General features: G+C 41.2%; 1 protein-coding gene across 1 annotated transcript in view; it reads left to right on the plus strand.

The window, feature by feature from the left end:
- LOC143961062 (intercellular adhesion molecule 5-like) overlaps positions 1-13,881 on the plus strand; it is a 50,752-nt gene extending 36,871 nt beyond the window's left edge. Inside the window, exons 6-8 of the mRNA XM_077470203.1 lie at positions 889-1,137; positions 3,751-4,020; positions 8,658-13,881. Coding sequence (XP_077326329.1) covers positions 889-1,137; positions 3,751-4,020; positions 8,658-8,839 — 701 coding nt within the window. The 3' untranslated portion in view covers positions 8,840-13,881. The remainder of the gene's footprint in view (positions 1-888; positions 1,138-3,750; positions 4,021-8,657) is intronic.
- The last annotated feature ends 628 nt before the right edge of the window (positions 13,882-14,509 follow it).

A 14,509-nucleotide genomic window follows, 5' to 3' on the forward strand; every position in this document is an offset into this window, starting at 1 on the left:
TTGCACCACACCACAAAGCGCATGTTTTAGTGCATAGAGGCATCCTGCTGCAACGCTGCGTTGGGGAGCCCATGTAAGTTGAATGGACTAAAATACATCTCAATACATGAAAAAATTCAAAGCATCGCAATGCAGATCACATGTTGTGGTGGACTGTGGTGCCTTGCAACGTAGGTGTAATGTGGAGGTGTATTGAGGGGCCATTCAAAATGAACAGGGGGTCTTGTCCTTGTCATGTTGTCTCAGAGTCTGTAATGTCATAAGTATAAATCATGGCTGAGTATAAAATTAAAACATGATATTGTATGGAATTATGCAATAGAAACTATTGGATCTTGAGATTAAACTTTATCATATGCTATATGGCCAAAAGTTTGTGGACACCTAACCATCACACCAACTTCATGGCCCAAACCATGTGGACAAATTTATGGGTTCGGGTGTTTCCAGCGAGAGGTACTGTTAACACCATTTTAGACACGTAGGCACTTTTCTGCTGCTGCATGATTGTGCCCTGTGCACAAAGCCAGTTCCATAAAAACATGGTTTAATGGGTTTAGTGTGGAAAAACTTGAATGGCCTTCACAGAGCCTTGACTTCAACTGTGTTGAACACCTATAAAATGAATCAGAAAGCTTGTGAGCCAGGTCTTTTTGTCCAACGTCAATACCTAATCTCACAGTTTATGTCCATTCTGGCAAAAATTCCCAGCGGAACACTCCAAAATCTTATAGAAAGTCTCCCAGAAGAGTGTTGGCTGTTGTAGTTGGAAAGAAAATAAAGGAGTGGAGGTCAGGTGTGCACATTCTTTTGGCCATACTGTGTAGTGTTCTACGTATATGGACATGCTGAAATATAATGGGTCTTCTTTGTTTTCTCTTGTCACAGATCCACCAGAGTTCAGTGAGAGTTCCTGTCCGGACTCTATCATTTGGGTAGAGGGAAAGGAAAGGATGTTTGGCTGTAGGTCTGAAGGGAACCCAACTCCTGAAGAAGCGTGCACCTTGTATCTTACAAACTTGTCTCTGCCAACCACAACAACCTTCTCTGCAGAAAGAAATATGTCTGGAATCTATACATGCCAAGCATCAAATTTTATAGGAACCGTGAATAAATCTGTGGAAGTTACAGTGCAATGTATGTATATACTATGAAACAATTCATTTAAGATTATATTCTTTAAGTTACTGTGGTCATACCTGAAGTTACATTATAAGTATAATGATTTAATTACTGATTTCAAATTGGCAGCCATTTGAATGTTTTCCTTATTTATTAATTTTTTTTAAGGCCAATTGCTGCCATAGTCTCCAAGACACCCAGGGCTAGCAATGGCGGCCAAGTCTGCACTCGGGATGAGCTCAGGCTTGTTCACACCCTAGACCAAATCTAACTAAGCTATGCCGCTAAGAAGCTGTCAATGTACTTAGCCAAACATAGGTGGGCAGGTATTTCCCGCCCTGCAGCCGCATGTATACACACTCATTTTGATTATTTATGATTATGATTGGCCAAGTACATTTACAGCTTTCTGGTGGGATAGCTCAGGCTGGGTATACGGGTGACATGAGTATGAACCAGTGGCAAATCATCCATGGGTACAGGCTGTTTACTGCACACAGACCCAGAGGTGAGGAGGGCCCACTTTGACCCACACTGCGCTCATGGATAATCCTTCCCTGGTTGACAGTGGGGTATGATCGGTGTGGCGGTGGGGGCAGTTACAAGCACCAATCTTCCTGTATGGCTTCCAATGAAGCAGCTGACAGCTGCTTCTCCTCCCCTCCTTCCAGTGTCTTTCAGCTGCTTCATTGAAAGCTAAACAGGGAGATCAGTGCTTGTAACTGCCCCCACCGCAACACCGATCATCTTCCACTGTCCCCTGTGTGCTCCTCAGGCCCTCCTGTGTCCACCTCATGCCCTCCTGTGTCCTCCTCCAGCCCCCCCTGTGTCCTCCTTTGACCCTCCCGTGTCCTCCTCCACCCCCCCCTTTGTTCTCCTTTGGCCCTCCTGTGTCCTCCTCTCCTGCTGCTGTGGGGAATCTGTCAGGATGTCATTTACTGGCCCCTTCCTTTTCTGAATGAGCAGAGTCACTGATCACTGGCTCTGTCTATTCGTGTCCATTCATAACTGAGCATCGTAAACTGTGTTTAATCTGCATCAGTTTATGAATGGAGAGGAGCCTCTGTCCTGTTCATTCATCTTCAGTGCAGCTGTGGCTACGGGAAAGGGATTGGGGAATCCCTGTCCTCAGTTCATTTCTTTGTCTCAAACGGGAGATGTCATCTCACCAAAGCCCCCTAAACGGGGCTGATAAAAAAGAATTGCAATAAATATTACAAAATTAAATTGTAAAAAAAAAAAAAAAATTCAATTGCAAGAAAAATTATATAAGTAAAAAAAAAAAGACCCTAATCAAAAAAAAAAAGCGTGTGCAAAAAAATGATTACTTTTTTTTTTAAATAAATAAACCACTGATACTGTGCACTGCCCTACCAACAAAACCCATTGCCCCAACCCCTCCCCCCCCAAAGAAGCATTGTGAAAAAAAAGAAAAGAAATGTAATTGTACATTTTTTTTTTTTTTTTTTTATGAATTTGTAAAATAAATAAATAAATTTTTTGCACTCTCCAGTTTTAGTAAATCAAGTGTCACTTTTGTCGGCTGCCTAGTGTCATTTCAGCTCTCCACCCCCTTTTTTCTGAACTCTCAGACAAGCTTTATATTTCAGCACTTTGAATGGATGTAGAGAAGAGAAGACCGCAGATAAACAGATACAACTTATTATGTAGGAGAATTTGTTTCAGCTATGTGTATCCCGAGATTAGTTCCTCCACTGGGTATATGTAAGGGTTTACAACCACTTTAAAATAATTTAAAGTCTCAGGGTACCCTTGCTAAAACCAGTATGTTGGTTCAGTGGGAATAATTACCATTACATTGGTGGGAAGAATGTGCCCCTTACAGTGGTTGTCGGAACGTTACTCTTATGCCACGTACACACGATCGGAATTCTAGTTGGAAAAGGCTATGATGGTTTTCCCGTCGAAATTCCGACGGAATTTCACTCAAACTGTCTTGCCTACACGTGGTCATACCAAATTCCGACGGTCAATAACACCGCGACATACAACACGCTCGACGGCACTATAAAAGGGAAGTTTAATGTTTCTGAGCATGTGTCGGATTGTTTCCAAGCATGTGTCGGAATTTTGTGTGTTGGAATTGCATACACAATCGAAAAATCCAATAGGAAGGTTTTCCGTCTGAAAAATTAAGAACAGGCTTTCAATCTAAAGACTGTCGGAAATGCTGAAAGAAAAAGACCGATGGGCATACACACGTTCGGAAAATCTGATAAAAAGCTCCCATTGGACTGTTTCCATGGGAAATTCTGGTCGTGTGTATGCCCATCGGTCTTTTTCTGTTGGCATTTACGACGGTCTTTAGATTCAGAGCCTGTTCTTAATTTTGTGCATTACAGATAGCTAAAAAGATCATTGGTGTGTCATGCTGCTGCCTCTGCCAATTTGTGTTGGCCTGGAACTATATGGGCACCATCAGATGGATGGTCAATCGGAACCCTGGTTGAGAATGGCTGTAATATGGTGTCATGTACTGTTGATATAAAATACTGTACAGCACTTTTCCTTATGTAAGGACCTCTAAAATGTTACATTGTATAACTTTGTACATAACGTGAAAACCCAATAAACATAGATTATACATAAATATCTTTTGTTTTTCAGACCCACCAGAGCTCCCAACAGTGAACATCTCAACACAATCAGCAATTAGTGTAGGAGGGTCTGTCAATTTGACTTGTCATTCAGATGCTCTGCCTCCTCCTACATACAGCTGGAAAATCCCACCTCAGGCTCAGGTGGACTACCCCCAAAAAGACAGATCCACCATCACCATCAAAGAAGCATCATCTTACCATAACGGAGCCTACACCTGTATAGCCAAGAACGAACATGGTGATACATCCATACAACGGGATTTAAAAGTTGAAAGCAGTAAGTAATGCCAGGAGACATTAAAAGGAATTTCATTTAAAAAAAGGAAATCTACTATTTGCTTGTGTAGTAACCCAAGATCCTTCCTAACCAACCCCCGTGATTTTCAAAAAACGACGTCCTGTGGTTACATGTTTGACACGCAGGACCTTCCTTTGGTGAACTGTATTGCAGACACACTGATGCCATAATTCTTTATGGGGATTATGGTACCTATCATATCCATCTGTATCAAATACTGGGGCCGTTTTTACAAATACGTTTTACAGTAGAAATAACACAATATACAGTAAGTGAGGCTACTGCAGCTCTTTTCACATTTCCAGAGCCAACGGTAGCCCTTTTAATTTCTAGACAGAAATGTTAAATATTCCTTCTGGTACAGGCATACCACACCTGTACTTCCCCTTCAATTGGCGGGCGGGGCTAGCGGGCGCGCTCGCCCGCTGCATACAACGTGACCGTGCCCGTGGGACTCCATGTCCGCTGGTCTACTAGTGATCATGTCACAGAGCGGCAGAACGGGGAGACAAGGCATTTCTCCATTTTGCCTAGTGACATGACAGAGATCACTGCTCCCGATGACAGGGAGTAGTACCCCCCCCCCCCACGGTAAACACACAAATCCCGGTTTGGACAGGGGAGGAGAGACAGATCGTAGGAACAACAATCTGGTTCCTCTTCTAGTCAGTCCTGTCCTCTCACAGTTAGAAACACCTCACTGGGACCCCTTGATCGCCCCCTATTGTTTAACCCCTTCCCTGCCAGTGTCATTTACACAGTAATCAGTGTATTTTTATAGCACTGATCGCTGTATAAATGACAATAGTCCCAAAATAGTGTCAAAAGTGTCCGATATGTCCGCAGTTACAATAAAAATCTAAGATCGCCGACATTACTAATAAAAATAATTGATAATAAAAATGCCATAAAACTATCCCATATTTTGTAGACGCTATAACTTTTGTGCAAAACAATCAATCAATATATACACTTATAGCATTTTTTTTTTACCAAAAATATGTAGAAGAATATCTCGGTCTAAACTGAGGGAAACATTTATTTTTATAGATTTTTTGGGGATATTTATTATAGCAAAAAGTAGAGCTGCACGATTCTGGCTAAAATGAGAACCACATTTTTTTTGCTTATAAGATAGATCACGATTCTCACGGCGTAACATCATCTTTCACATAAAAAAAAATAATTGAGCTAACTTTACTGGTTTGTTTTTTTGTTTTTTGTTTTTTTTATTCATTGAACTGTATTTTTCCCAAAAAATTGCGTTTGAAAGACCACTGTGCAAATACAGTGTGACATAAAAAATATTGCAACAACCGCCATTTTATTCCCTAGGGCCTCTGCTAAAAATATATATATAATGTTTGGTGTTTGGGGGTTCCAAGTAATTTTCTAGCAAAAAAAATCAGATTTTAACCATACAGTAAGAAACAAGTGTCATAAAAGGGTTTAGACTTTAACCACTTGCCTACTGGGCACTTAAATCCTCCTCCTGCCCAAACCAATTTTCAGCTTTCGGTGCTCTCACACTTTCAATGACAATTACTCATTTTACTAATTTTTTTGTCCTTTTTTTCATACAAATAGAGCTTTCTTTTGGTGGTATTTGATCACCTCTGGGTTTTTCATTTTTTGCGCTATAAATGAAAAAAGACCGAAATGTAAAAAAAAAAAAAAAATTTTTTCTTTGTTTCTGTGATAAAATTTTGCAAATTATAAATTTTTCTTCATGAATTTTGCCCACGATTTATACTGCTACATATCTTTGGTAAAAAATAACCCAAATTAGTGGATATTATTTGGTCTTTGTGAAAGTTAGAGAGTCTACAAGGTGTGGTGCAAATCATAAAAAAAATTGATCACACCTGATATAAACATTCCAATGTATTTAGTAAGAGGCATGGTGAGGTTTTTGATGTTGTCATTTTTTCCCACAATTCTTTGCAAAGTGAAGATTTTTTTTTCCCCCACAAAATTGTCATTGCAATAGGTTATTTCTCTCACGTGGCATGTGTATACCACAAATAACGCCCCAAAATACATTCTGCTACTCCTCCTGAGTATTACGATACCACATGTGTGGGACTTTTCCACAGCCTGGCCACTAAGAGAGGCCCAACATGCAGGGAGCACCATCAGGTGTTCTAGGAGCATAAATTACACATCTAACTTGTTGACTACCTATTACACTTTTGAAGACCCTGGAGCACCAAGACAATGACACATGACAGTGACGTGGCACTGATGACAGATGGCACTGATACGTGGCACTGATGGCACATGACACTGATGTGACACTGATGACAGATGGCACTAATACGTGGCACTGATGACACGTGACACTGATGACAGATGGCACTAATATGTGGCACTGATGACACGTGACACTGATGTGGCACTGATGACATGTAACACTGATGTGACAGATGGCACTAATACGTGGCACTGACAGATGGAACTAATACATGGGACTGATGACAGATGGCACTAATACGTGGCACTGATGACACGTGACACTGAAAACAGATGGCACGTGACACTGACAGGTAGCACTGGGGACAGGTAGCACTGGAGACAGGTGGCACTGGGAACAGATGGCGGAGACGGGTGGCACTTGGGACAGATGGCGGAGATGGGTGGCACTGGGGACAGATGGCGGAGACGGGTGGCACTGGGGACAGATGTCACTGACAGGTGGCACTGGGGACAGATGGCACTGACAGGTGGCACTAAGGACAGATGGCACTGAGGTCAGATGGCACAGATAGGTGGCACTGGGGACAGGTGGGCATGTGTGTTGTGTGTCTCACTGTTTTAGTGTTCACTCACGTTTCACTGACGCTGCAGCGGCAGCATGGAAGCTCTCTCTCCTCACACGCTGTCTCTGTGTGAGGAGGGGAGCCGAAGATGAGAGATGATCTCATATGTTTACATATGAGATCAACTCTCATTGGACACGCCGATCAAGTGCTAAATGGCCGCTGTGATTGGTCATTTAGCATGATCTGTGATTGGCTGTGTCCAAGATCGCAGTCTTTTAACGATTAATTGTGCAGCTATAGCAAAAAGTAAAACATTGCTTTTTTTTCAAAATTGTCGCTCTTTTTTTGTTTATAGCGCAAAAAATAAAAACTGCGGAGGTGATCAAATACCAACAAAAGAAAGCTCTATTTGTGGGAAAAAAAGGACAGCAATTTTGTTTGGGTGTAACGTCGCAATTGTTAGTTAAAGCAACGCAGTGCCGAATCGCAAAAAGTGCTCTGGTCAGGAAGGGGGTAAAATCTTCCGGGGCTGAAGCGGTTAAAGAATAATAACTTTATTGAGCACCTATAACCTACAACATACAATATCTACAACATAATCTTCCGGGGCTGAAGCGGTTAAAGAATAATAACTTTATTGAGCACCTATAACCTACAACATACCACTATCTAATAAAATCATAATTGGCCAATTATTAAAAATTAAGAATGTCACAGCCTTGTGGGCGGGACGCATGTTTTTCAAATAGTGACAGCTGGTGCAGGGAGAAGATCTCTGGCCTGCTGTCACTGGGGTGGGGGGAGGGGGGTGACATTACGGACTCCTTCAGACTGTCAGTGTAAGCGGTCTGCTCGTAGCTCATTCCGGCAGGCAGTTAGGTCCCATTCACACCTGAGCATTTTGTAGCTTGAAGCCTGAAGCTACAAAACGCTGGAGGAGAAAAAATCTATTATTCTCAATGGAGATGGTTCACATCTCCACTCCAAGTCGCCTGAAGCCGAACGCCTGAAGCTCAGACAAGTTCTGGACCCTTTTTTGTTGCTCGAATCGAGCAGATTTGGGCATTTTCCTTCTTTTTACATTGGTGACCTTTTGCCCTGGACAAAATTGCGGCAAAACACGCCACAAAATCGTGGTAAAAAATGCCACAAAGTCACTGTAAAAACGCACGATTTTCTGCCTGAAAACGCTATGCCCAGGTGTGAATGGGGCCTTACACAATGACAGGAAGAAACCATGAACTACGTAGAGAACTCAACAGCACCCTGGCAGTTCACTTAGAATTACAAGCTGTCAGCCACAAAGGCTGTAAGTACTTGTAGTTCTCCCATTCACAGAACTCTGGGGGTGGGGGGAACGGGGAGAGCCCCGCCTGCCAGTGATTTTTTCTTAATCTGTGACGGCAAGTTTGGGGAGAAGATCCCTGGCTCACTGTCACTAGAGGTGGGAGGTCCGGTAGAGGCTGCAGTTGTGGGAACATGTTGCATGTTCTACCCTAAAAACAGGTGAAACATGTAACAGGTTCCCAAAGGTAAGCTTTTTCTTTAATTCCTATCATCCTCAGCGTTCTGCATTAGAATCTATAGACTTTTCTGGCTATAGTCCCCCCTAGTCCAACAACATTCAGCATAACAGCAGAAAGTGAGCGCAAACTGAGTGTAAAGAGGAAACATCTCCTTCTGTAGTCCAGCACCTGGCTTCACATGTAATTCCCTTAAAAATTATAATGAGATTATGGTAACAAACTTTCATTAGAAACTTAACAATGAAAATGAAAAAAATACGTTCAGGTGAGTTTATACATTTATGTAAGAAGTGTGAAACTAATTAGCTTTTTCTTTTTTTTTCTACAGGTAACATTATACTTGTGGCAGCTCTTGCCACTGTAGGAGTGGTTGCACTAGTAGCCGTAGTAAGCCTCCTGAGCTACTATTTTCTTCAAAATGGAAAGAAAGGATTTTATGACCTTATGAAACGAACACCAAAAAAGCCTAACGCCTCAGAAGTTCCACTGCAGGACAAAAGTGCGGTCTAGGCTTGTTAGTTACCCATTTTAAGTTGTACTGTCAGCATAGACATTTTGAATGTATAGCCTGGCCAAAAACCGATGTCCGACGCAGATCCTTCTGCATACTTACGAACACAGTTATCATTTCTAAAAAAAAGGACCAGGCCTAGTCAAAAACACATGCATGGAACACGACCATGTAGGAACAATCTGGGTGTGAAGCTCGTATATATGAGGGGCTCCCGCGTCCTCTTCATTTCAATTGAATGTTGCCATATGGATATTATTATACCTGGACGATACATTTTATCAGATCGTATTCTTTATATTTTGTACAGATTTCTGTGTGTTTGTTTGGTTTGGTGTTACACTTATAGCTACAGTACTTTACTGTCCTGAGGATTTAATATTGTTAAATTGCCAATGCTACTATGGTTTGGGAATAATGCATTATTTTTATTAGAGCTAGAAACTATGGAAAAAACACTAAAATGCGCAATATTGCGGGGCAGATTGGCAAAGTAGGTATAGATCTACAGCACATAGTAAATATGATCAATGCGAAAAAAAATGTGTAAACTTTAGGATAAAACCAGAGATAGGCATTAATGATAAAGATGTTGTATACAAGACAGAAACACTGATACACGGGACAGGTGGACAGTTGGCCAGAATGGATAGATTGTCCCCAAAAGTGTTTTGCTCTTTTAAAACATTTTGTTGCACATCTAAAAATAATAAGGAATGAACTGGAAAGGAGTCAGAAAGATTAAGAAAGGAGACAGAGCAGGTAATGAGGGAATTAGTAAAAGTAGGTAGTGAATTAGGAGAGATGGGATAGAATAAAAACGCAAAGTATGGGATGGCTAGAAAGGGACAACATAAATGAACATCTATGGGAAAGGGTGGCAATGACCCTTAACAAGGTAGAATCAACAAGACTGGATGGATATGAGAACCAAACGGTTACCATGGGCATAGTGGCATACATTATCACTGAAAATTAGGATGGAATGGAAATAGAAATTTTAATATAATGGAATGATAATGGACCCAATAAGCTATATAGAGGCCACAATAGACCAGAAACTCGGAGAAGCAAATTAGGATCGCATAGGAATAGAAGAGGGATGGTTTTGGAGTAGAATAGGGTGGGCAAAATGAAAAAGGGAAGGGAGAAACCGGAAAGGACAGAATTGGGAGGTACAAAGAAGAATGGAAATGGGAATAGATGGTACAGAACTGGAAAGGAGATGCAACATATGGCAAGGAATTGGGAGAGAGACAGAAAAGAAAAGGAATGAGGGATTGATGGAATAGGAAAGAAATGGGGTTAGACAGAACAGGACAGTAAAAGGGATAGAATACAGATCCAAAATATAATGTGGTAAGAAATTACATTTTTGACAGTGATAGCTACAAATAAACTCCCCACAGTGTCCCCCTGTGTCCTCCACCACCCACGCTGTCCCTCTGTGTCTTCCACCCCACTCCCCAACAGTATATATATATATATATATATATATATATATATATATATATATATACTGTTTTTGTGCTTGTTTGCAAAATTAAAGTGGCCCGGTCTGGATGAAGTCCAGGGCCAAATTTTTGTCCCAGTCCAGCCCTGAACGCTGATGGAGACTCTAATGGGGACCCTGATATAAGTGGGGAACTAATGGAGATTTTTTTCAAGCCCAGGAATATATGTAAAATATGTAATATTATATGTATATGTAAAATATAAAATGTAATCCTCAAACTGAAAAGTTTGGAGACCCTTGCTATACACCAAAGCCTAACATCCAGCAGCAAACAATGCCAGTACCAGGATTCTGGTATCAGAATATTTCATTTTGTCTTAGGCTCGGTTCACATATGAGCCACATGCGGCTCCCAGCAGGGGTCCGGTACACTGTTTCAGGTCCGATTTGAGCCCGAATTTTTCTGCAAAATGCACCAGACCCGTTGAGGAGATATGTGAACCGGCTCCATAGAGAGCCGTCAAAATCTCCTGCTAGTGCAAATTGGATGCAGGGATCTCGCATCCCATTCACAATAGTGTGAACCTAGCCTTAATTGTATCCTTTTGGCAATATAATTGAAGTTCAAAAAATGTGCATATCTCAGAACATTATTTGATTTTATATCTAGTAAAAATGTTTGTTGTGCATAGATGTATTTTTTTTTTTACATTAAATTGTAATGTTTATATGTTTAATAAGCTAGATTATATTTTTTAGTTTGATTATGTATTATATCTTTCGGAGCTGTGCAAATCTCAGGAACCAGATAACCAAAGTGGTTGAAAGAATGCAGCCTCTTTCTACTTTTTATCTTTATATGTCTAGAGAAGCTCACATGCCAAGGCTTCTTAAAGCAGAACTCAAGACAAAGATCAAAAGGACACTCAGTCCAGTTATGTGGGCATTAAAAAAATGATTTGAATTACTGTTCGTATAATAATAAGCGGGTCTAACTGTAAATAATAGTGTTGCCCTCTGTGCAGGGTGGCAGCGGTGTGGGGATCACATGACTGAAAATAATTACAAAGTATTTGTGAACTTATCGCTTGCCTGTAGTTCTGCTTTAAAAATAAGCGTTGGCTTTTAGATGAAATGAACTGCCCCCATGAGGGGTTAGTCCATATCCCTCATTCGAGATGCTTTATTGCAAAACTACCTAATAGTCCTTTTATTCATCTTGGGGAATCCTGATATCTACACTTGAGTTTCCTGCTACCTACTGTGAACGCCAATGGTTCTCACTCCCCCTTTTACATGTTCTATTTATTTTGTGTTGTATTTTATTTAAAAGGATGAGTAGAAGCATATAGGGTGGGCAGGACAACTCATAAGTCCAAGGTTGGTGGGATCAGATCAAAAACTCCTTCAAGACTATCATTTTTAGGTGAGGTGACACTTTACTTGCTTCAAGACCAGCTAAAGATGACCCAACCCTATATCTGTAGTATATTTTCACACCAGAACGTAGACATTTGTGGGCTGTTTTGCACTGCACTTTAATCTGCGGGATTGTGTTCTGCATGTTCATGTCTACTGTATACTAAGATGGCCTCAGTTAAATTCTTCTCCAAAAACTGCCTCTGGTCTTGAAGGGACTAAAATGCCCCAGTCATGAAGGGGTTGTACCCTAATGGCTTTGTCCACCATTTTTATAAAAGTGAATATTGCCAACCATTCAAGTGTTGGCTTGAACTGGTAAAAGAAGAATGGTAGTGTGATGGTCCCAGGTAACTCGATCCCCATAGTTGTGTCTTGTTCCTCATAGCTCTTGTCTCTTAGTGGTCTTCGCGTTCCAAGAATACTTTAGAATTTATGTCACAATAAAAGGGGCTTAAAGGGACTTTTCGTCCTCAGTAAGAAAGTGGGTGAGCATCGTTGATCTTGTTGTTCAACAGTTATGCCAGCTTTCTGGGTAATGGGAGTGTTCAGTTGCATTCAGGTTCAAGAGATAAACAAAATAGCTCTTGAGCATTGGCCCAATGAGCCTTACAGACTTATAAGGCTAGCCATATGTATATAGGTCAGTGATGGCGAACCTTGGCACCCCAGCTGTTTTGGAACTACATTTCCCATGATGCTCATGCACTCTGCAGTGTAGTTGAGCATCATGGGAAATGTTGTTCCAAAACATCTGGGGTGCCAAGGTTCACCGTCACTGATATAGGTTTCTGTTGGTCAGCCCAGGAGCTGAACAAGAAAAATTAAACAAGTGCCTCCATACACACTAAACAGCATGGATGCAGGCATCTGCCCTGCTGGCTATTCTGACAGCCAACATGCATGGCTGTCCAAATGCCTGAACAGTGACTGCATCTGATTGGATGCAGACGCTGCTCAGCCAACAACTTTGGCCACCCATCTCCTTAAAAAATTGACTTTTTTTTAGAGCTAGATGGTGGCCAAAGAGCCACCAATGGCTCAAATTTTGGCAATTTGTACGTTATACAGAACTCCATGATCAAATTGTCTTGGGTAGCAAGGGGAAGGTTTGTGGAGATTTAAGCCTTTTCAAAATGTCTTTTAAAAGCAAAAAAAATAAATAAATGATCCAGTCTGTCAGTAACATTAGCACAGCAGTTACTCCTGTACCATGTTTTGTTACCTGTTGATCCTGCCAGTAATCATGTTATATTTACAGTTCCTTGAACAGGGTGACGCTGCTGTTTGTTCAGCTAAGATATCACACAGCAGTGTTGTCACTCTGTGGACAGGATTGTTTTAGATGCATTTAGTTTAAAATGGACTTTAAAAGAGAAGTATGGGTATTTTTTTTTTTTTAACCATATCTACCAAGGTGGATACAGCACCGGTCTAATGCTGTACCTGTCCCTCGTTGGCTCTAAGGCTGAGAACCGAGTGCTCAAACACTACTGATCGCTCGGTTCTCAGTGGTCCCTGAGCAGAGAGCTGATGACTGCAGCCCCACCCCCTCCCCCATGCTCCCCGGAGCACTGGGCTGTGAAGGGGGCGGGAGCAGCTGGCTCAGCCTCTCAGTGGTTTGCTGAGAGGCTGAGCCATGTGCCAGGATCCCAGCCATATGGTTGCTATCTTTCCCCAGAATTTCCGTCAATTTTGTTTCGGAGCCACATGGCACGACGCGCAATTGTTAGTTAAACCGATGCAGTGCCGAATCGCAAAACGTGCTCTGGTCTTTGGCCAGCCAAATGCTCCGGGGCTGAAGTGGTTAAGCAAGAGAAAAAACATATTATAGCCTTACATTAGCTGACAGTTACAGCAACTGTTTTCCTTTTTCTTTTGAAAAAATTTAAAAATATATATAAATTAAAGCTGCTGAGCATCTTGGCCAATGGAAAATGCCAAAATAACTGCTCTATTGCCAGGATCAATCAGTAATACATCTATGTTTAATAGGGGCTTAAAAAAAAAAACTGCTGCATTAATGCTAGTGATAGATTGCATCATATGTATTTTTTATTTTGACCATAGTTCCACTTCAGGATATTTGTAATACATGTGTGTAAATTTTGTTTTAACGTGTTTTATTTAAAAGCTTTTGCAATAAAAATGTTTCCTAAGAAAAAAGTGTCTTTGTGATAATGAATGTACAGTGGCCTATAGATTGCACTAAAATGTCTTAAAGTGATTGAAAAGGTTATTTTTTTAACAAAAAACAAACATGTTCGTGCTTACCTGTCCTGTGTAATGTTTTTTCTCTGAGCAGCCCTGATCCCCCTCTTCTGGGTCCCCTGCCAGCCAAATAGAATTGCACTCCTGTGATCCATCATGGGAGAAGTCCAGCCAAACGAGCTTTGGCTGGACTTTTACTTTAAATGTTATTAAAAATTGCCTTTCCTTTTCAATCTGCAGTGCTTTCACTTTCTGTAGTATGCAATGCAATATGGCTACCTGGAGGCATTCTGTACACAGATGGTGTAAAGAACACCCCCAAAAATGTATTTTCCTGCTTGTGTGATTGGCTTATTGAGTTTCCCAGAAGTCTGCACTAAGATACATGTGAGATTTTGGGCATACCCTTTAACGAAAATGTCATTTTTGGTGAGATACTCCCTAAAGGAAATCACATCTAAAGGGATGATGACCCTGCCACTTTCCCTCATTAGAGTCCTGCAAGTGCAGCAGCTGATTCTTAATTATAAAGTTACTCCTATTCACATTCATTTTGCACATGGACACATGTGAGTAGGTGCGG

This window comes from Lithobates pipiens, unplaced genomic scaffold (genome assembly GCF_037356315.1).
Source record: "Lithobates pipiens isolate NorthernLeopardFrog02 unplaced genomic scaffold, aLitPip1_a1.2 Scaffold_8, whole genome shotgun sequence".
Classification (NCBI taxonomy): domain Eukaryota; kingdom Metazoa; phylum Chordata; class Amphibia; order Anura; family Ranidae; genus Lithobates; species Lithobates pipiens.